A 21,030-nucleotide genomic window follows, 5' to 3' on the forward strand; every position below is an offset into this window, starting at 1 on the left:
CCGCCGCCGCCGCGCGCTCTGCGCCTACAGAGGTCACTCTTCCTCGCCGAATGCCCGGCGCCGCTCGCCCCTCCCCCAGGCGCGGCCCCCCTCCGCCTCTCGCTTTCACCGACTGCCTCTCCGGGGGCTGCTTCCCCCCCGTGAGGATTTAATTTTTTTATTTCAATCTAGTTGAAAGAAATTCCCATGCACCTCTGCTGCGTTCAGCTCGGCCCACAGATCTTGCATGATTGTCAACTATTTGGTGTGTATCGGGAGGAAGATTCGAGACCCCTCTTTCGGAGGGAGAGCGGTAGAGCAATAATGATCTCCACCCGAGGTTTAGATATCAGTATCTTCTTTTCGTGGTGTGTTGGGGTGGGTGGGAGAGGTGGCTGGTGTTTCCTCGCCGGCCTGATGGTTAAGATGCGTCTGTTTTTCCCGAGCGGTGGCTGGATTTGCTCGGCCCGGCCTTCTCGGGAAGCCTGCCTCCTTGCACCGCCGTGCCAGGGTGTCGCTGCGGGACTGATTGCTCCCTGTTCCCAGCAGTAGAATTTCTTTTAAAATGCTCGTGATAACTGGCTTGCCTGCAGGACCAGGCGATGCGTCCCCTGGAAGGGGTCTCCTTGGCAAGTACGCAGCTGAACGCTAGCTTGAGAGATCTGAAAGATTTCTTCCTGGGGGAACGATATGAAAGAGCCTTTTTCTGAGTTTGAGGATGAATTAAAAAAAAAAAAAAAACCTGGCGCCAGGAGGTTGCTCTCCTTGGGGAAACTGCATGTTTATTTCCAGGGGGAAAGTTTCAGTCAGTAAACATGATGTGGCAGGGAGGTAATCAGATGCATTGAAGCCTCCCGTCAGTTCCTATGAACTGTGGAACAATTCGTTTGTAAGGAAGCGACCCTCGGTAATTAGATTTGTTTCATTCGGAGGTCAGCTTTTTTAGCAGGTGGTCGACATAGGGAGCACACAGCAGCTGTTTGGATACAGGGTCCAGAAAACCCTTTGTAAATTCAGCGTCTCCATAACTACTTTAATCACGTTGTGTGCTGCTCCCGGCCCTCAGAGTGCATGTAATAATCTCAAGAAGTTCTGTAGACAGATACATGAGCGGCTGTCCTGTTAGGTTACTGTCGTGGCTTCATGGGTCGGGCTAGAATCGGGTCAGTTGTAGCCATTTTGGTTGTTTAAAGTATTATTACTTCTTTAATTCAGCAGAGAACAGGAATGCCTAGCTTCCGTTTTGAACTAACATTTCAGTAGAACATTTTTTTCCAAGGGTGATATTTTTGCCCACATGAAGCCGTTGGATCTTTAAAGAAAAAAAAACATTAATTTTACTTTAGAGTAGCAGATCTCTATCTGTATTGGTATGTATTCTGAAATGAGCTGCAAAAAATGTGACTTGGTGAAAAAAAAATGTGTGTTGGTTTCTTATGTCTAGGGATGCCATTCCGTATGCATCCCATGCTGGTTAGTTAGCACAGCATTTTGCTTTTCCCATGTAATTTTTTCCCTACACAGCACTGAATTCCTGATATTGATCGAGTTGATACAAAAGAGAGGCTGGATAATATCCAGATAACGTATAATACATGGGCTTCACCACAGTCAGGCCCTGAATAAATACAGACCTGCCAGAGATTGATAAAATAAACTACAATGGATAGTGCTGTTTAAACAGTCCATTCAGTTACATATATAAGCCAGCCTGCCTTCCATTGTGTCTGAAATTCTTATTTTTGTAGGTAAACAAATGCACATTCAGCACTGATTGAATAGCCCCTTGAACTATGCTCCACAGCTTGCGTGTGGGTTAATCTTGTCGGTTTTAATATAGAGAGAAAAAAGCTCAAAGCACCAGGGGTGGAATTGTTAGTGCTCTCCCATCCACATTCCTCGCATTTTGTCAGGATGATAAACTGTAGGTAATGGACTGTCGTCGTCCTGGAGGACCACTGAGCCAGGCAGCGCACAAAGCCCAAGCTGAAGCAGTCTCTCCCAACATACTTGCTAGCCTTCTTTTCAGATGAGAATTTATTTGGGAATCGTGTGTCTAGGGACTGCACTTAACCTCAACAATTACAGTTTCAAGCCCCAGAAACAGGAGTGGGGGGTTAAGATGATTTGTTAAGCACTTGGTCTAAATCTTTCACAAAGCATGGCTGTTGACACTTGTCCTACTGATGCAAAGAAATGCAAATAACTGCCATGTTTCTGAATGCTTCCGACTCCCAAGCTGAAGCATGGGGACAGGTGAACTGGCCATTGCGACGGTTTCTGCGTACAGAGCCAGCCGAAGGACAATTGGTATACCAGTTACCGCAAGACCTCTTATCTGCAAACTTACTGAGGTGAATCCTTTGGCTGGTGGATCAGCGAGGCAATTACCTTCAGGCGTACCTTGCAACGGGAGCAACTACGTTCTCGCTATCTTTTCTTCCATGGACACCTCCCAGGTAGCTCCAGGAGCTTCCGTGTGACACCCAACTTCAAGCGAGGATGTTTCAAAGTGTGTTCACCTAGTGGGAAACTGTTGAGATCCAGCATGACTGCAGCGACGCGTCATGGAAATGGGAGTGGCAGGGAAAGGAAATGCAGATTGCAGACCCCAATTAAAAAAAAAAATACACACACACATTTAGGAGAGATATTCCTTTAACTTTTGATGAAAACTTTATTAAGATGCTTAATTGCAAATTACACAAAAAGAAGCATCCTTCTAAGAAAGATGATTAGAATGGTCCTCATAGCTGCCTAATCTCTGCCTTCCTTTGCTGCTGACATAAAGAACCTGTTTTTCAGGTCACTTATTAAACATCTACATAGATTTGCTTATGAGTTCACCCTTTGTGTAGCGGAGTAGAGCCTTAAAGAGGAGTGTTCAACTGTTTAAAATATTTTGATTAAAATATGCAGGACCCATAGAACTATAAGCTTCTGGGCAGGAATTAGCTCTTTCAGGAAGCGCTCTCCCCCACCCCCCTTTTAAAGGGGGGAATTAGAATGGGTCTGGGAGAGGAATATAAGAACAGCAAAGAAGGAAGGATAGCAAAAGGGACGTGTTCCGAACAGCTTGGAAAAACTCCTGTGGCTTCATTGTCTCTGTAAAGCCAAAGAATACAAAGACATAAGCAATTCAGCCCTTCTCCCATGATGGAAGATGTAAACCGTTGACATGCCTCCCCTGTTTAACTTGTTTAATTCTCATTTTAAATTCAGCACTATACTAGCTGTGTGAACTCTGAAGATTTCTTTAGTAATCCATTTTGTAGTTCCGAATCAAAAACAAAGTGAAAGGGTCTGACACAATTTGCTTTTATTTTTAGGCAAATCAACCCTGGTCATAGTTAATAAGGGGATTACAACTCAGACTAGGTCTTTACAGATGTGATGTAAATCAAGGGCAGAGTATAAAGAAACTGATCCCTTTTGATTGAAGTATGGTAAAAAGGCATAGAGAAACTAGCAGCAGTAATCTGATTGTATGGCAATAAAACCACCATTTTCTGTCTTTCAGATAAAAATAATGTGGTAAATCCATGCAGTTCATAAGATGTAAAGGCAGATAAAGGGTGAAGCCATGGCAACATATAGATTAGCTTGATGTTAGAAATGACACGTCTCTGAAAAGGGTGCAGAGACGAAGGCCCTTGCTCCAGGCTGTTGGGTATTATGTGAGAACCACGCAGACTTGGAAACTAGGATTAGGAAGTATGAAAGCTGTACTTGTGGTCTGGGATGGCTAAGGCCATAAAGAAAAGCTGCTCAGTTCTTGCTCATTGGTAGTGGATAATATGGCAAAGGTAGATTGCATTGACGGCCTTTTTTATAGATTGAGATTGGGACTGATTAAAACTTCAGATCACTGCAGTTGTCAGGGCCTGGGAGATTTTCCTTTTTAACTCCTGGCCTACAAGCCGCAGCCGTTCTGTGGGATTAACTGCACTTCGCTGTCCTGGCCTTAATCTATTTGGGCTTCAGGCTGGGACATGCTGGGAAGGAACAGAGACCAGAGGGGGTAGGTAGGGCTGGGGTTATCTGAAAAGAAAACAGAGACCTTTTGATTTCAGCCATCTTTTCAGACCCAGCTCCGTCTCACACCGCATGGGAGAAGCAAAGGTAAACAGGACACATTGTCCCTGTCTCTGGGCCACAGTGCTCTTCTGTCGCTTTTGTCTTTCCCATCCTGGAAAAAAAAAAAAAAAAAAAAGAATAAAATAAAAAAAAAAAATAAAAGAGCGAATTTAGTTTGAATTCAAATGAGTAGTAATCCAATATGCCAAAACCAGTGGGCTCTACGAGGTGTAATTTTCTTCATAAGTGTGAGTCTTAACCTTTGAGTTGAATGGGATAGGCTCCCTTCGTGTAAATTATAGGATTATAAAAACGCCAGGGCTGCCCAGCTTTCAAGTCGAAAACAAAAAATTCTCCATGCCGTTGAGTCTGATTGCCCTTTGTCCTGAACAACCTTGTAAATAAGCTGGACTTTTGTTTTTCCCTTCCACACTTTCCATTTCAGTCATTACACAAAATAAGCCATTGAAACCATGATTGGGTTACATGCAGAGTGACATCCGCAATTGGGTCAAGCCAGAAGGGAAATATTTGCTTGATTGCCTTCTACTTGGCATTATGGGAGAGTCGCAGCACTTCTTTGGGAAGTCCGAACTCTTAAGACAAGGCTGCAAACACCCTAAGAATCTATCTTGATGGAGTGGATCTTGGGTGAGTTTTACAAAGGGGAGTTCAGTGCTTTTTTTGTTTGTTTGTTTATTTTTTTAACAGCAACATAGGGTCCTCCTAGACTCTTGCGTTCTCTTACTGTCAGACGGAGATTGTCATGAAATCCCTAAATGTTCTATTGTAGACCCATTTTGTTGATTTTTGTTCCTCGTCCTCAGCTGACTTGGCTGTTTGGCGCTACAGATATATTATATTTATTGCTGTTTTCTCACAGCTCTGAGAATTACTATAGGCATTAGTATACAACTCCCATAGACCAAATACACTTAAAATGATTGCACGTGGACTTGCCCCAGGCAGTGGGTCTACCTTACCGTCTTCTTGGACTTAATTCTGCAATCTCTATCAATAGATCCATTTCATTTGTCTGGCTTCCTCAAAGAGAAGGGGCACCCCCTAATTTACAAGCTGGTCACATCCAAGCACCTTGCATTCTCCATTTGACAATGATTGCTAATGGCCCATTCAACTAAAGTATTTGCTTGTTAACAGGGAACAGAGCATGATAAATGTCCGGCAAGCTTGCGGCCTCCTTCAGCTTTTCAAATGCAGACTGGTGCATATTTATGGCAGGCAAATGACAAAAGGAGAAGCCGGATTGCCCTGGCCTCCAGCTTTCTATTACAAACAGGGTTAAAGTGATTAAAGAAATCATTCCAGGGAGCCCTGCCATTTGTTTACCAACCCTCACCCAACATTTAGCTTCCTGGTCTACCTGCGTGAAGATATTCCAGGAGCCTCAGAGAGAAGTTTGATCCACCCCGCAAACCAGAAGGAAAAGTAGGTGACCAATTATTAAGTGTTTTCCATGCACACTGAATGCCAGGTGAACCTATTTCTGTTACTCCAGCAGAGAGCAGTGACTCTAAACTGTTAAAATATTTTCCTTTTCATGTATAAATTCAAATATGTAATTCTAGTCCAAAGCATTCTGAAGCTGGTGAGTGCCTACTTGCTGATTTCAAATAAGAAAACATGGCAGGGGAACACGCCATTAAAGAAAAACGGGTTGTTTCTGCCCTTAGTATTTCTCTAAGCAAAATAAGGAGAAAAAAATGGGCAGTAGCGAATATGAATAGTTCGCTTTTTTCATTCTCTAAAGCACGAGTAGATAAACGTTCAAACCACTCTGTGGTAGGCATGCATTCAGAGTCAATGAATGAACCACTGGTATTTTGCCACACTCTGAAAACATGGTTCTCTTCCATACTATGTGTAGATTCTTCGTATTTTCCATCTAGAATGGTCAAACAATCCAGTTTATTTTCTCAATTTGAATTTGGTTGCATCCCTTTTTAATGGCAGGTCTCATTTTGAATACCTGCTACCTCAGTCCGCATTGCTCCTGAGGCATTAATCGGTGTTTTTCATGTATCCCACTGCTGGGTCACCCCAGGACAATTATGAGTGCTACCCAGATTTTTGAAATCAGTGGGATTCACGTATTTATGTTTGAGGAAAGTGAGTGATTATAGAGAGTCCTAAGGCGTGAGCTTGTTGCATGGTAGGGAGGGTAGGGAGAGTGTTTAAATGGGCCAGGTGCAGCTCCTTACTGTCTTGTCTTCCTTGTTCCCAATCCACACCCCCTGCGGGACGCCTAACCCATGTGCACGTGTGTCATAGGATTTCTGACCTGCAAAGCCAGAAGTGTCCCGTGTTGGACTCCAGTCCCGTGTTGGAGCTGATGAACTTGAGGCACAGCAAACTTGCTCTTTCTGCCGCTTAATCTGGCATACTGTGGTCCTAAAACATTTGCCCTGTATCAGAATGGCCTAATGACTGAGTGGGACAGGGCACAACGTATTCAAGGTCAGCTTAGAGTGTCCTTAGCAGCAGACGATGTTAGAAAATGTCATGTTTTTACTCAACGATCACAACTATATCTGTGGTACATTTTAGATAAAACTGTCTCATAGGCCTTGAATTCTATGGGGAAACAGATCATCATTATGGACTGTCCAGGAAAGTTTCTCTTAGATGTGTCCCCTTTCATTCTTTATATAGTAGATCAAACATAATCTCTATTAAAAAACAACAACTTTTCTTTGCAATCCCAGCAGTTTGTAGTTAAATTCTTCACGTATAGAAAGAACAATACACTCTGCCTCCCATGATTCATACGCAGGTCTTCACCATCCTAAAAGTCAGGGACAAACATTGCTTCATTTCATCATCCCTACTTACGACTGGGCAGCACTGGCATCCAGAAAGTATAGTGGGATGGACAGACCACCTAGATTTATGTGTATGGAGGCTGACATCGTTTTAAACCAGCATCCATCTGCGACTGGAGCGGGGTGAGACCTGGGTGGGGAGACTCTGCAGGAGACCCGTGGGTCTTGAACTTTAGGGCACCAGAATCCCCTGGAGGGCTTGTGAAAACAGGGATTTCTGGGCCCCGCTCCCAGAGTTCCTGATTCCTAAGGTCTAGGGTGGGGCTAGAAGGTGTACAGGTTATGCAGGTGCTGCTGCTTTGAGGCCACACGCTGAGAACTCTTGCTCCAGACCAAGGACAGGTCATACTTTTCAAACTGATTATTCTACTTTTCAAAGCTAGGCTCCCTGAAGAAATCTGTGGTCCTTGTCTTACTGCCCCCAGACCCTTTCTTGCTGTGTTGAGAGCATCAGGGATGCAGATCATTGATGGAGAATTCATTGACTTATTCAACAAGCATTTATTTACTGTTAGGCCTGTTCCAAGGCTCTGAGAACACAAGGTAGAATGACTTCTACCCTGGAGATTTTTTTTTTTTTTTTTTAATTTGGAGACTTACTCTGTCTGGGCTGGAGTGCAGTGGCACAATCACAGCTCACCGCTGTCGCAACCTCCTGGGCTCAGGTGATCCTTCCACCTCAGCCTCCTGAGTAGCTGGGTCCACAGGTGCAAACCACCATACCCAGCTGTTTTTTTTGTTTTTGATGAGACAAGATCTTTCTATGCTTCCCAGGCTGGTCTCAGTCTCCTAAGCTCAATCAGTCCTTCCGTCTCGGCCTCCTAAAGTGCTGGGATGACAGGTGTCAACCACTGCACCCAGCCTACCCTGGAGATTTTCATTCGAAGGCAAGCGGAGAAGTCCAGGTGGGAATACGTACATTCTAGGGTAGGGACCCTGGCCTTGTGTGTGGTGGGAACATGGGAGGAAGGGAATGGTGTTTGTCCTAAGGGGGTCCAGAAGCAACCCAGGAGGGGAGAAAGAAGCTTGAATCTTGAAAGACTCTGGGCATCCTTAAGCAAAGTCACTGTAGATTGCTGAAATAAAGAAGATAGCAAGACTTGGTGTGGTGGCGCACACCTATAATCCCAATACTTTGGGGAGGCCAAGGTGGGAGGACAGCTTGAGCCCAGAAGTTCAAAACCAGCCTGGGCAACAAAGTGAGACTTCGTCTCTACAGAAAAAAAATAGAAAAATTAACTGAGTTTGGTGGCGTCCATCTGTAGTCCCAGCTACTTGGGAGGCTGAGGCAGGAGGGTCACTTGAGCCCAAGAGGTCAAGGCTGCAGTAAGCCATGATTGTGCCACTGCACTCTAGCCCAGGTGACAGAGTGAAGCCCTGTCTCAAAAAAAAAAAAAAAAAAAGAGTAAACAAGTCAAAAGAATTCTATTTCAGCTAAGAACAATGTGTGTCTATAACGTATCACCTGTGAACATACTCTATTAATAATTTCATACACCTGGCCATAACTCAAAGACAAAGAGGCCACACATGGAACAAACAGACCCCATGGAATAGCTAACCCACTGATTTCAGCTACCTTCTTGGTGGGAAAATGATCAGTACCTTTTGCTTTCCAAAATGAGTGTGATAAAAGATAGGTTGGGCAATTCAGTTTCACAGAGACAGTAGACAAGGGCCATTGTAGTTTAATTAAGAGCATGTGCTTTGGGATCTGGCCGCGTGCGCCCAGGCCCTGTTTAGCTATTTATTAACCTTGTGATTTTGGGAGCAGTATCCGCGATGTCTCTCAGTTGTCCCATCCCTTAAAATAGGGACAATAATATAATCATGCAGAATAAAAGAGTAACACAGTTGTGGTCAGGATTAAATATATTTACAGAGCTAAGCTCTGTGCTTGACACAATGAACCAGTAAATGTCAGTTATCATTAATAAAAATTAATTGACCATCTACTGTGGGTCTGGCTATGATTCAAAAACTTGCCTTCTGTGTACAAAGAAAAAAAATTCTGTTAATAAAGACCGTAACACTTTTGCCTTTAAACTCTGTGATGTTGTTTTTATTTTGTTTATTTTTTTGATTTGGGGTCTCACTGACGCCCAGGCTGGAGTGCAGTAGTATAATCACTGCTCACCATGACCTTGACCTCCTGGGCCCAGGCGATCTTCCCACTTCAGCCTCCAAAGTAGCTGGGACTACAAGTGTGCACCACCATGCCCAGGATTTTTTTATTTTTATTTTTTGGTAGAGATGAGGTCTCGCTGTGTTGCCTAGGCTGGTCTCGAACTCCTGAGCTCAAGCAGTCCTCCTGTATCAACCTCCCAAATGCTGGGATCACAGACATGAGCCACCATGCTTGTCCTATTTTGTTTGCCTGCCAAACTTGCTCACATTTTTTAAGACTTTCTGCTCTAGGAAGCGCCTTTGTATTTCCTTTCTGCTATTAAATTAGATACTGTCTCCTCTGTTTCCTTTCTTCTGCTGCTTTCTTATAACATTTATGACTCTGGACATTTTCATTCAGCTGTGCATCTTTAGACTGAGGGTAGGGTCTTTGTCTGAATTCATTTAGCATTTTCTAGTAAATGGTACAATAAGAGATTCGATTGTTGAATAAATGCATGAACTCAACCTGTTGGGATGGACATGGTAGCGTTTTTGCATTAATATTACATGGTATTTGTTACTTAGAAAGCTGCTTACCTGGTGGACATTGTTTTCCATAACAGCAGTTTGATCCAGCACTCACCATGTGCCTAACGGCTTGACAAATAGTTGTTAAACCTTCACAGCCACCCTATGTGGGAAGTACTCTCATTATACCCATGATACCAATAGGGAGACTGAGGCCAGATTGGCTCAATAGCTTAGTCAAAGTCATGTTTAGCTAACAAGTGGATTTGGATCCAGGGACTTTGATGCCAGGATCCCTCTTCTAATTTATCTGCCTCTCCTGTTCATGCATGGAGGAACTGGTTATCCTGTCACTGGATTAAGTGTGCATTTGCTCAAAGCACTGTATGCAAGGTGGATAAAAAAAGTCTTGGGTGTAGTTGTTGCATTATCCATCTTGATTTATTGTCATTTTCTTATGATGGCCGTACACTTTTAAGTGAATCCTTTGAAACTTTGATATAACAAGGTTGTACCCAATGGAGACAAAACAATGCTCAGCCCATTTAAAGGATGACTAGATGGTTATAATAATGTATCACATTAATGCATTTATTAAGTATTCCTTTGACGATGAACATTTCCCTTGTTAGAATTTAAATATTGGATCATTTCTTGCTGGGAGAAAAAGAGGTCAGATTTTCGAGGAGAGATCCATTTGGTGAGATGCTGAGTGTGTGTCAAGCTCAGGAGATAGTATGACATCTTTTTTAGAGTCTAGTCACAATTAAATGCCATTTTATTTTGGATTTTGGGCTCTGTGCCAGCTTCCAGCTTGTCAGAGCTGAGAAGACTCAAATCAAGTCCAGGCCTATTTCTACAGCAAACTGGGATTCTGGCTTCTTGCCTGTGGATTCATTCAGTACAGCCCATCTGGCTTTTGATGTTCTGCAAGTTTGGAGCAGTTTGTTTAAGGAAGCCAGGCGGTGAATATTGGTGGGCCTGGGGTTCTTTTGACTCCAGAGGGGCGCCTCTAAGGTTTGCATTTTCACCCTACCCGTCATCTGTGCACCTGGGACCCAGCGGCTAGGGGTCCTTCACAAGCTCATCTTCATTTGCTTCAGAACTCAGGGCCCCAGCGCCTCTCCGGACCTCCTCCTCGTCCGATTCACTTCCGTTTAGTTCTCAGTAGCTGCTTGCTTGTTTGAATTACTTAATAGCATTTAACTTCTGGGGTGTTTTGGGTTTTGGTCAAGGTAATTCCAGGCTGCGTGTGGTGACTGAGCAGGAAGTAAGATACGTGGCCCACAAGGTTCCATCAGAGTGCTGTTACCATTTATATACGGTGCACAAGGTTTGGGGTGATCCATACTGAAAATCAGTCACCCCACCTGGCTCTGCTCCTTCTTGATGTCGGCAGATCAGCCCTGGCTGTTTGGTAGCCGGCTTTGTTTCTCTTCCCCTACTCTACCAGCTGTGGCGGAGCCCTGAGACTAGCAGCAAAATGTCTCCTGTCATCCGCCCACTGCAGACCTAGCCCTGACCCCTCCTGGAACCCAGGAAGGAGAACGTGTCTAGGAGACAGCCATTTAGTTGCTTGTAAAGCAGTCACACGCAATCTCATAAATTGTGTTGCTAGACCGCGCACGGCGGCTCATTCCTGTAATCCCAGTACTTTGGGAGGTCGGTCTGGGAGGATCCCTTGAATCCAGAACTTCGAGTCCAGCCTGGGCAACATGGCAAGACCTCATCTCTACAAAAAAAAACCCCAAAAATTAGCCAGGCATGGTGGTACGCTCTTGTAGTCCCAGCTACTCAGAAGACTGAGGCAGAAGGATCACCTTAGCCCAAGAGGATGAGGCTATGGTGAGCCATGATCATGCTAGAGTTCTCCAGTCTGGGCAACAGAGTGAGGTCCCCAACTCAAAATAATATTATTAATGATAATAAATTGTGTTGCTAGGTTAATTACTGGGAAGGAGAATCTCTTATATCAAGAGAGAACTAAGTTTTATCTCATCCCGTGCCTCACTTGTTAATTCATTTATTCTTTAATTTCACAAACACATATTGAGCACCCAATATATGCAAGGCATTTGGTAGGAGATAGGGGATCCCACAATAAACAAAAAAGAGGCAATCCTAGAGAAGCAGGAATGGGGACCCCAAGCTGGCCATATGCCTTCCCTAGCAAAAAAGAGAGGGTCCATCTTTTTTTTTTTCCTTTCTTTCATTACTTTGGTAGATTTTTAGGGAGATGTTTCATTTTAATAAAACATGGGTGAATCATTTTCTAAGGAGGTAAAATTCTTTATAGTTAGGGAAAAAAATGTGATGGTAGGAATGAAAGAGAGAGGGTAGGCTGATATAAAAGACAGACCCCCCCCCACTCTAGAATGCCATATTGCTATGCACTGTGCTATGTCTTAATTCCATTTCTTGGAGTTTTCTCAATGCCAGGCCATTCCTTGGATGATTTATGAACACCTTTCATCTCTGTGATTTCCCCCACTCAGGTAAATGAGCAAATGGGTCCGAACACTTTTATCTAACACAGGAGAGAACCAGCTGGAAGAGCCCTTTGAATTTCTTTCTCTATGAAAACCATTTTTCTTTCGGGTGCCTCGCCTATAAATAACAAGGGTTCCACCTTCCTTTATAGACTTTTGCTAAAAGCGTGGTTTGGAACAAGACTGTACAGGTGCAAACAAATTACAGTTGGGAAAGAAGCCTGCCCTGCCTCCTGTCTCCGCGGGTTATGAAATCCTCCTCTCAGGAGTGGAGCCGCCGTGGCCGACCAGCAGGATGGAGCTTGGCATTTGTGAGATCATGCGCCTCCTCACTTTCCCACTGTGCCTTCCAGCATCCAGCCTTGCTCCGTCCATCCCCAAAGGTGGCTCTCTCTAGCTACAGCATTCATGGGATGATTTTTATTCTCGAAAGTGGTGCTTGTGGTGGAGTATTAGATTCATTGCATAAAATAAAGACCCCTATTTTTTTGTTTTGATTTGCATCTCTCATTTCATGGCAGAGATTTAACTAAGTCTCTGTTAACTTGTGAAAAGAAAAAAACAAAGCTATCTGTGCATCACCCACTTAAAATTTGACTTATAGAGGATTACTGTACTTGTAGATATATTTTTCAAGCTTAGTCTATTAGAGACACACCTGTCTGTGAACTGGAGGTTTTTATGAAAGTAAAAATCATGTCACAGATAAAAATGAAATAAATGCTTGTGTTATCTTTCTGGAAAAAATAAAAATGTTTAAACTGAGAATAAATATTATCTTTGGCAACTTAAAATAAAATTTACTTTAGCCACTCGTGTTTTGAGCATTATATCACAAATAAAAAACAAGATTAACATCAAAAGGAGTCAGTTTTCACTCAATTGAGCAGCATTGTAGGCTGTGAAATTTAATATTATTTTGACTCGTACAGTAATTGTAGAATGACAGAGGAAAATGGATTAAGTTGAAATAAAAGTCTACACCACAGCACACTCAGACTCTATCAAATGCAAGTTCAGGTCATTGCGCCGGGAACCGAGCTCTCTAGCTCTGTCATTGCAGATTAAAATCTGATAAATAAAACTTTCCTGGAGACTGTAGTTTATTATTATTTTTTTTGAAATGCATGCATAGACAAAGAGGCACAAATCTGCCTCACCTTGAAGAGTTGCTGGACTGGTTTGGGTGCCTATCAGCCCGACATGCATTTGAATTTCTGGTCTCCTAGTCTTTCCTTTTCTTGAAAAGATTTTGCTTGTCATGGTGTGAAGTTTGAAATGTACACACCCGCCTCTGCTCTTTGCTCTCGGATTTAGAACACGTTAATGGTTCCAAATTGTACAGCCTGCTTTTAGGCCTCTGTTCTTCTTGAATCAATCAGGTTCGTGTTGCAGGTGGTATTTGTTTTAGGAACGTGTGAAAGAGAGGGTCCCTGCGAAAACAGGCAATTGTTCCAACACACGTACGCATTTGAATTAAGGCAGAAAGTGTCCATGAAACCCTCCAGCGACTATCTCGTTTCTTGCAGGTTTAAGGCCACCGAGAAGACGGGGTGTGCTCACTGGAAGTTTGACGGTTACTCTAAGCAGCAGTGTCTGGTGGCTGAGTTCTGTGTCAACCGGACACCCCGCCTGCACCCCACTCTTTCTCTGGTTTCAGAATTAGTCTGTGGAGAAACTTGTTCTGATGTTAAAGTGCAAAAGGGGGCAGTAAAGTGCTATCCACAAAAAAGGGGAAAAAAATCTCCCGAGTGTTTCTTATTGTTGCCTGTGTCTTTCTTGGGCCCTGCTTTTATTTATTAATTTTGGAACAAAACTCTTCTGTTTGGGGCTTCGAGAGGATCTCTCATTAAACTAGAGCAGCAATCTAGCATTAAATGGAAGCCATGCAAGACCAAATATCCTGTCTGCTTATGAAATGTGCCGTCAAATTCACATGCTCACGATGCGAAGTCATTCTTTGGGGGGTGGGGGGAGTAATCCCACGTGCACAGAGTACTTTGGAAAGGATCTTGATCTTCTGTGTTCATGCTGTGCAGTTTCCACATAGGCCTGGCAGGCCCAGAGGGCATGGGGCCTACGGGTCAAGGGCTGGGGCTTACCCAGAGCAGCCTCCATCCTTTGTCACCCTGACCAATGTCACCAGAACGGCAGAGTGGGTGTACCTCATTCAGAATCTCAGACTCACCAATTTACATACTGACTTCTTTGCTGCAGCCTTTGGCATTGAATTAAAATAAAAATTAAGGCATCTCACGGAAAAAGTGCATGTTCCAAAATGAGGTGGACACAAAGTGTACCTAATACAGAATACAGAACACTGGCTAGGGAATAAACCTATTTATTATAGGCTTTCTGGTTTGTTCACTGCTAGGCAGAGCCTTGTTCTAAAGCCTGGGATTCAGAGTCTTTGAAATGTTTGTGCGGTTCACTGACGAAGCATCAATTGTCTGTGTTCCATATTTTACCCTTGTCTGAATACCCGAGCTGTATGTTACTACAGCTTTTGTGGACTTAGGAGTGGGCTTATTAAATAGGCCACAATTCAGACTCTCATCATTTTATTTATTTGCTTTCCAAGGAATTGCATCAAAAAGTTTTAAAATCCACAGCCATTAAATATTTTAAATGTTCACTTTAAAAAATTATGAAAAATAGTACAGCTCTTTTTGAAATCATACATTAAAAAATGTTTTAATCTGATCATGAAAGCATTGGCTGTTTATGGCAGAGAATTTTGAAAAGCAGAAAGCTAGAAATCACTCTTAAGCCCACCGTTCAAGAGCCTAAAGCTATAGACCCTGTGTGTGACCATCTGTTTGTGTTTATCTCTGTGTAGTCAGCAAAAAACAGAAGAACATACCATATATTTTACTTATTTTTTTTCAGTTGAAATTAACCATCTACTTGCAGTGATCACATATTCTTTTTTTTTTTTTTTGAGTTGGATTCTCACTCCGCCACCCAGGCTAGAGTGCAGTGGCACACTCATGGACACCCCAGCATCGACCTGCTGGGCTGTGGCGATCCTTCCGCCTCGGTCTTCCAAGTAACCATAACTACAGGTGTGTGCTACTACGCCCGACTAATTTTTTAAAGATTTATTGTGGAGATGAGGTCTCGCCAAGTTGCCCGGGCTGGCCTCGAAACTGTGGGCTCAGGCGAGCCACTGAACCCAGCCTGATCACATATTCTAATGGTATAATTTTGAAGCGAAAGGAAACATCAAATGAATTCTTTGTGGAAAAGTCCTGAATATTCCCTTGGGAGTCTCATTTTGCTTGGCAATTTGTTTCAGAGTAGAACTTTATGTGGTCTCCTGTTCCCACACCCTCACTTGCCCAAGTCCCAGAGTATATGGCAGGGTTCGCCTTGCTCTGCTCCATAAGGAATGTGGCCCCATTCCTCAGGTGCCTGACACCTGCCATAATTACACAGACCTTTAAAATATTTTACTTAAATGGGTTTTTATGTGTATAAGATTAGAAATGGCTCTGGATTTGGTCTAACTTTTTTTTTTTTTTGGAGTCGGAGTCTCACTCTGTTGCCCAGGTTAGAGTGTGGTGGCACACTCACAGCCACCACAGCCTCCGTCTGCTGGGCTCCGGTGATCCTTCCGCCTCAGTCTTCCAAGTCCCTGGAACTACAGGCACGCGCCCCTGCACCCGGCTAGTTTTCTGATTTATTGTAGAGATGAGGTCTCATCAGTTTGCCCAGGCTGGTCTAGAACCCCTGGGCTCAGGCGATCTTCTCACCTCCACCTCTCAAAGTGCTGGGATGGCAGGTGTAAGCCACTGCACCAGGCCAATCTGATGTTTTTTTAAATAGAAACTTCCATGTAGCATTTCCAAGAACCACTGTCATCATGTCTGTCTTGGGGAGGGGGTTTACCAGGCCTAGTTACTTCTTTGGACATGGAAGTGGGTAGTTCCTGTGAATCTCTTTTTGTTCCAACCTCTTTTTTCTGTGTCTGCTTAATGTTTTTGCATTCAGGGACTCAGTATCAACTTGCCCCTGTAACTGGCATATTCTTCAGTCCCTCAACTCTGAGGATCTAACACTTCCCTGAGGAGAAGCCCAGGTCACTTTTATCATGTGTATGTTCACAGATAACGCCAGCATCGAGTGGCCACTCCACCACATGGGTTTGCTTCTCGGTTAACCTGCGTGCTTTGGCCAGGAAGTGTGTTGGAAGTGATCAGGTGTTTGTGCGGAGGTGAATGTGGTATGGTCAGTGAGGGGAGGGAATCAGGAAAAAAAAAACGGCATCCATGGGAGGGAAAGGGCAGTGGGAAGCGCAACTTTGGGCCCACCATGCATGTCACAGACGGATAGTGGATCCTCCCATGGGTCTTCCTGTTCCATTGGGCCAAGTACAAAACAGACCAGGCCGTCACTGTCTGCTTCCAAACTCCAGGCTCCCTGATGATGTCATGCTCGTCAGCAGAAAAACCCAGTCTTGACATCGTAATGTGCGGTGGGCGGGTCTACGGATGAAATCACATATGGTGACCTCCGAACTCTAAGTGACTGGTTTATGTTTCCAGTGTATGATGCCAGTGTCTCAAACAAGCATGTGTCCACAGTGTGGATGCAAACTTTCTGCTGTATTCTTTGTTTATGTTGCTGGGTTCCAATCCACTAAACGTTAGAGACTATTGTGTTGCAGAGTGACTGAAAAACAGTTTCTGCAAGTATGACTGTGAAGCGGAAGGGTCTAGTTGAAATTATTAGAGATCTAATTCAGATGGCTAAATAGTAAGGCCTAGTTGAGCTTATTAGATTTATCCAAATTATCCCATGTAGAAGTATTGACTTCTAGTTTGGTGGAAACCTTCAAAACTTGCATTCTGTTCCACAGGTAATCCATGGGCAAAAATAGATTCTAACATCAAATCATTCCACGGCAGGCCTGTTAGCTTTGGAAACCCTACTTGAGGGTTTTTCCATGTTATACTGTCTCTGTAACTGATCGATAGACGCCCTCAAAGTGAGGGCATCTATTGTCTTGTTTGGGAATGATTCACTGGGAAAAACCATAGGAGTTGCCTGTTTTTTCCTAGCGTGCCCCACTCTTATGATGACTTTCCATGGCTCCAGGAAGGGTCTCTAGTGAAAATGCAGGAAGCCACAGTACCATGGCTCTAGAAGCTGTTCTGGGCCTAGGCATTCTTCCGGGGAGAGGAAAATGCAATTTTCTCCTTCCAGGAAGACAGTGAAATGACTGCCATGACTGTGAGTGGCCTGGTGCAGAAAGGGAGATGGCCTGGTTCTGGGTGCTCTCATCTCTGGTACGTGAATCACTATTGGTCATCTTTGTTTTTTCATTTTGGATCGAAAGTCAGCATATCTTATTTTAAATGACACCTCTCTCTAACCACTTTCTGTCTGGGTGGTTAGCGGGCCTCCCCCGTGTGGTATAGGTTGTAGCTGTGGGTTCCCTCTGCTGTTTTTGGTTACAGGATGCATGGTATCTCAACACACAAAAGGAACCCTGCATTTGGCATCCCCTGCGGAAAGTCAGTTTAGTAATTTAAAATTAGCCTGTTGTCATCACCGGGATTCTTTTCGTTTTCACACTTTCAAAGTCAACATAGGATAAGTGTATTGTTGAATATGACAATGTTTTCAGGGTATAGTAGTCTGACTTAGAAAGGCTCTAAGCAGTCTAAAAGTAAAAGAATTCAAATTTAAACCCCCTAGCTTCGAAAACAGCACTCTGTGTTTGCTGACTTGATCGTAACTTGTAAGAATCATTGTTTTCCACCTTAGAAAATGGTAGTATTAGGAAACACGCCGCATTTGCTTTCTTCATACATTCTGTTGTTTGCATAATTGTCTGGCGTCCGTCTGTAATATTGCACTGAAAGCCCAGAACCTGCGTGATTGGCCTGTTACCTCCTCCTCTTCTGACTCCTGACCCACCACCTCAGAAGAAGCCGCTCTGCTTTAAGTCCGAGTGGTGTGTGCCCGGCCTGAAGCTCCATTCCCAGGGCTGCCCGTGTGATGTTCACAAGCCTGTGTGTGTATTGGCTTCCTCTTGGCTTTTCTGAACTTCATGGCTTATCTGTGAAAAGCCCTATTTATAAAAAAGTGTGTTTCACAAAACCAGATTTATGATTTAATGGGATGCGGCGGGAACTGAGAAGTGTGCAGAGAGAGAGGTCCCCTCTTGTTGTGTCTCCCGGGGCACCAGCCTGTCTTCACCTGTTGGCCTGTTCAGTCCGTGTGTTGTGCTTTAATGAAGAAAACGTGGTCAAGGGGCTTTGGACCATGCTTAGCCAAGAGTGATGCTCAAAAGCAGCTGTGTTTTTGTTATTAGTGGTTCTGGAAGTGGCTGGTTGCCTTGCATTTTAAATAGAGAAGGACTGTAGTAGGTTGCTCCTATGAATTTTTTCAGAGAAAAGGTCAGAAACTCCATCTGCAGGGCTGCTTGTTCTCCAGAGGCACCCCTGTGCCTGGGAGGACGTCTTATGGAAACCCTCTCCCCTTCTTGGGGAGCCCTTGCCCCAGCTCTGAGTGGCTCTGCCTTCAGAATTCCTGTCATGCCTGTGAGATGCAAATAGTTTGTGGTCCTTCGGTTGACTTCGGTTGGTGCAAATGTCAGCATCCATTTGCTCCTTCTTTTTTTTTTTTTCCCCCACCAAATACATTATTTATTGAGTATGTTAGTCCCTTGGGGTTTTTAATAGCAAATTAGACACACATGGGGTCTACCTGCCCTTAGGGAGCTAGATTATACATTCCTGGTGGTCAGTAGGTGGCTACTTTTCTGTCACTCAGAGCATCTGACACAAGACAGGCTGTAATCGTTACTCTCACAGCACTTGATTCACTACCAGGTTAGAAGCAGTCAATAAATTAAGTGATCACATGGGCAGCAGCACCCAATTACAGCCTGTCTACCAAGAAGCCGTAATCTCATCGATACAAGCAACTGGTGTGCTACCTGTTCTTGTTTTTTATTTTTTTAAATCTTCAGCTTCCATAATTTGATTAACCATACACACACATACATGCACATATGTGAGATATATATATATCACAAACTGCTAAAGCATTCAAATATTGGGTCTTTTATATTGATTTTAATTAAAGAAGCAATAATTGCTTTAATGAGCTATTTGAAACAAGTACCTTTTTAATTTTTATTTTTTGAGTTAAAGTCTCATTCTGTTGCCCAGGCTGGAGTGCAGTGGCACTCTCAGGGCTACTGAAGCCTCAACCTGCTGGGCTCAGGTGATCCTTCCACCTCAGCCTTCCAAGTAGCTGGAACCACAGACATGCGCCACCTCACCCAGCACCTCACCCAGCTCATTTTTTGATTTTTTGTAGAGAAGAGTTCTCACCAAGTTGCCCAGGCTGATCTTGAACCCCTGGACTCAGGCAGTCCTCTCACCTCCACCCCAAAGTGCTGGAATTACAGGCTTGAGCCACCGTGCTGCATACTCCCACCTCGCTTTTGGCCACATATATTCTGAAAGTTGGATTAAAACTTTGTGAAGCAATGAGAATGTGAGTTTCATCAGGCTGTACTTCTTATGAGCATATCAGATATGCACATTGCAATCTGAACCCTCCCCTCCCACACACCCTTCCATATTGATAAGTTCCCACACTCTCCCCCGTCACTGACCGCATTGTAGATTTTTAACAAAGCTGGACAGCACACACTGAATGAGAACTTTACATCAAGGAAGGCCTGGCTTGTTTGTGAAATGGATTAAATGATGTCTGTGATTGGTGCCTTCTGAAATTATGGCCTAAAACACAGAGCTCCACAAAGCCACAGCAGCACTCGTGTCGTGTGTTCTTGACCTTACCTTATCAGCACCAGCAAAAGCTGTCACTCAGTTTTGGTGAGTGAGGGCAGGGTCATGAGCAGTGACTTGCATGGGCAGGGAGAAACCTCCTGTGCATCTTTTGTTAGGCAGACAAAAAACAAAAAAAACAAAACAAAAATATATATATATATATATATATATATATATATATATTCTCATGAAGGAAAGGATCTCGGGAGCATTTTGAATGAAGAATTTCATGAGCCAGACTTTAGACATAGGGTGCGATGTGGGGGAGTTCTGAGGTTTGCATAGATGTACAGCTTGGGAGGGGGTGTGCTGCATCTTCAGAGAACTGAATGAATGGACGAGGAAGTGGATGCATCTGGCTTGGTAGGGACCCTGGGCTCTGGAGCCTGGGAAGCCCTCAGGGACTATAATTTAGGAATATTTTTGCTAGCAGTAGCTAACTGTTATATGGCATTGCTCTGTGCCATCTACAAAAGGAGCAGATTTAGGATAGAACATGTTTGGAGTGGGAATGGGAAACTCCAGGCAGGAATGGGCCCCTTGGTTTTGTGGACCTTGAAGATTTCCTTAAAAGGTCAAGGAATAAGACTAAGAAAAAGGAAGTGTCAGGAAGATGAGCAATTTCATGCTCACGGAATTTAGTTTGTACCAACTGCCTGGCACCTTGCTACTGGTTTTTAACCACAAGGAGTCGAAATCACTGGGGTGGAGGGGTGGGGAAATGAGTGAAGTCATTAATCTTGTCCGCAAACATTCTGATTCAGTCTGTTCCTTGAGACACTGAGTTGTGTTTTATCCACAAGGAAGATGAAATTGTCTGGAGAGGCTACCTTGGCAATGGAGAGGCTGGTTATCTTGGGGAAGCTGCCCAGTCCTCTGGAGTTGAATTTTGTAGAAATGTCTTTCCAGAAAACGGTGGGCAAAGAGGGTCACAGAGCGGTTCTAAGTGAGTGTGATCTCTATTTGTCAAAAGTTCTAGAGAATTCACACATGGTGGTTTTAAATTTATCACTGTAATAAAAACATTCATTTTGAGTTCTACTTCACAGCAAGATTTTATCTTAAATTATTCCCGTTCACTCTTTTTTTTTTTTTTTTGAATGAATGTCATATGTCCTTGCTAAAGGAATTCATTTTTTAAAAAAGGGACTGTTCTCTTTTGGGGGGTGGGTTGTGGAATAACACATTCCC

The 21,030-nt window shown here is 43.7% G+C and overlaps 1 protein-coding gene across 1 annotated transcript in view; it reads left to right on the forward strand.

Annotated features, from left to right (window-relative positions):
* EFNB2 (ephrin B2) overlaps positions 1–21,030 on the forward strand; it is a 48,118-nt gene that overhangs the window by 721 nt on the left and 26,367 nt on the right. The window contains exons 3-5 of the mRNA XM_021715230.1: positions 13,555–13,735; positions 17,234–17,316; positions 17,488–17,544. Coding sequence (XP_021570905.1) covers positions 13,555–13,735; positions 17,234–17,316; positions 17,488–17,544 — 321 coding nt within the window. The remainder of the gene's footprint in view (positions 1–13,554; positions 13,736–17,233; positions 17,317–17,487; positions 17,545–21,030) is intronic.

This window comes from Carlito syrichta, unplaced genomic scaffold (assembly GCF_000164805.1).
Source record: "Carlito syrichta isolate Samal-C Ts95f unplaced genomic scaffold, Tarsius_syrichta-2.0.1 Scaffold306872, whole genome shotgun sequence".
Taxonomy (NCBI): domain Eukaryota; kingdom Metazoa; phylum Chordata; class Mammalia; order Primates; family Tarsiidae; genus Carlito; species Carlito syrichta.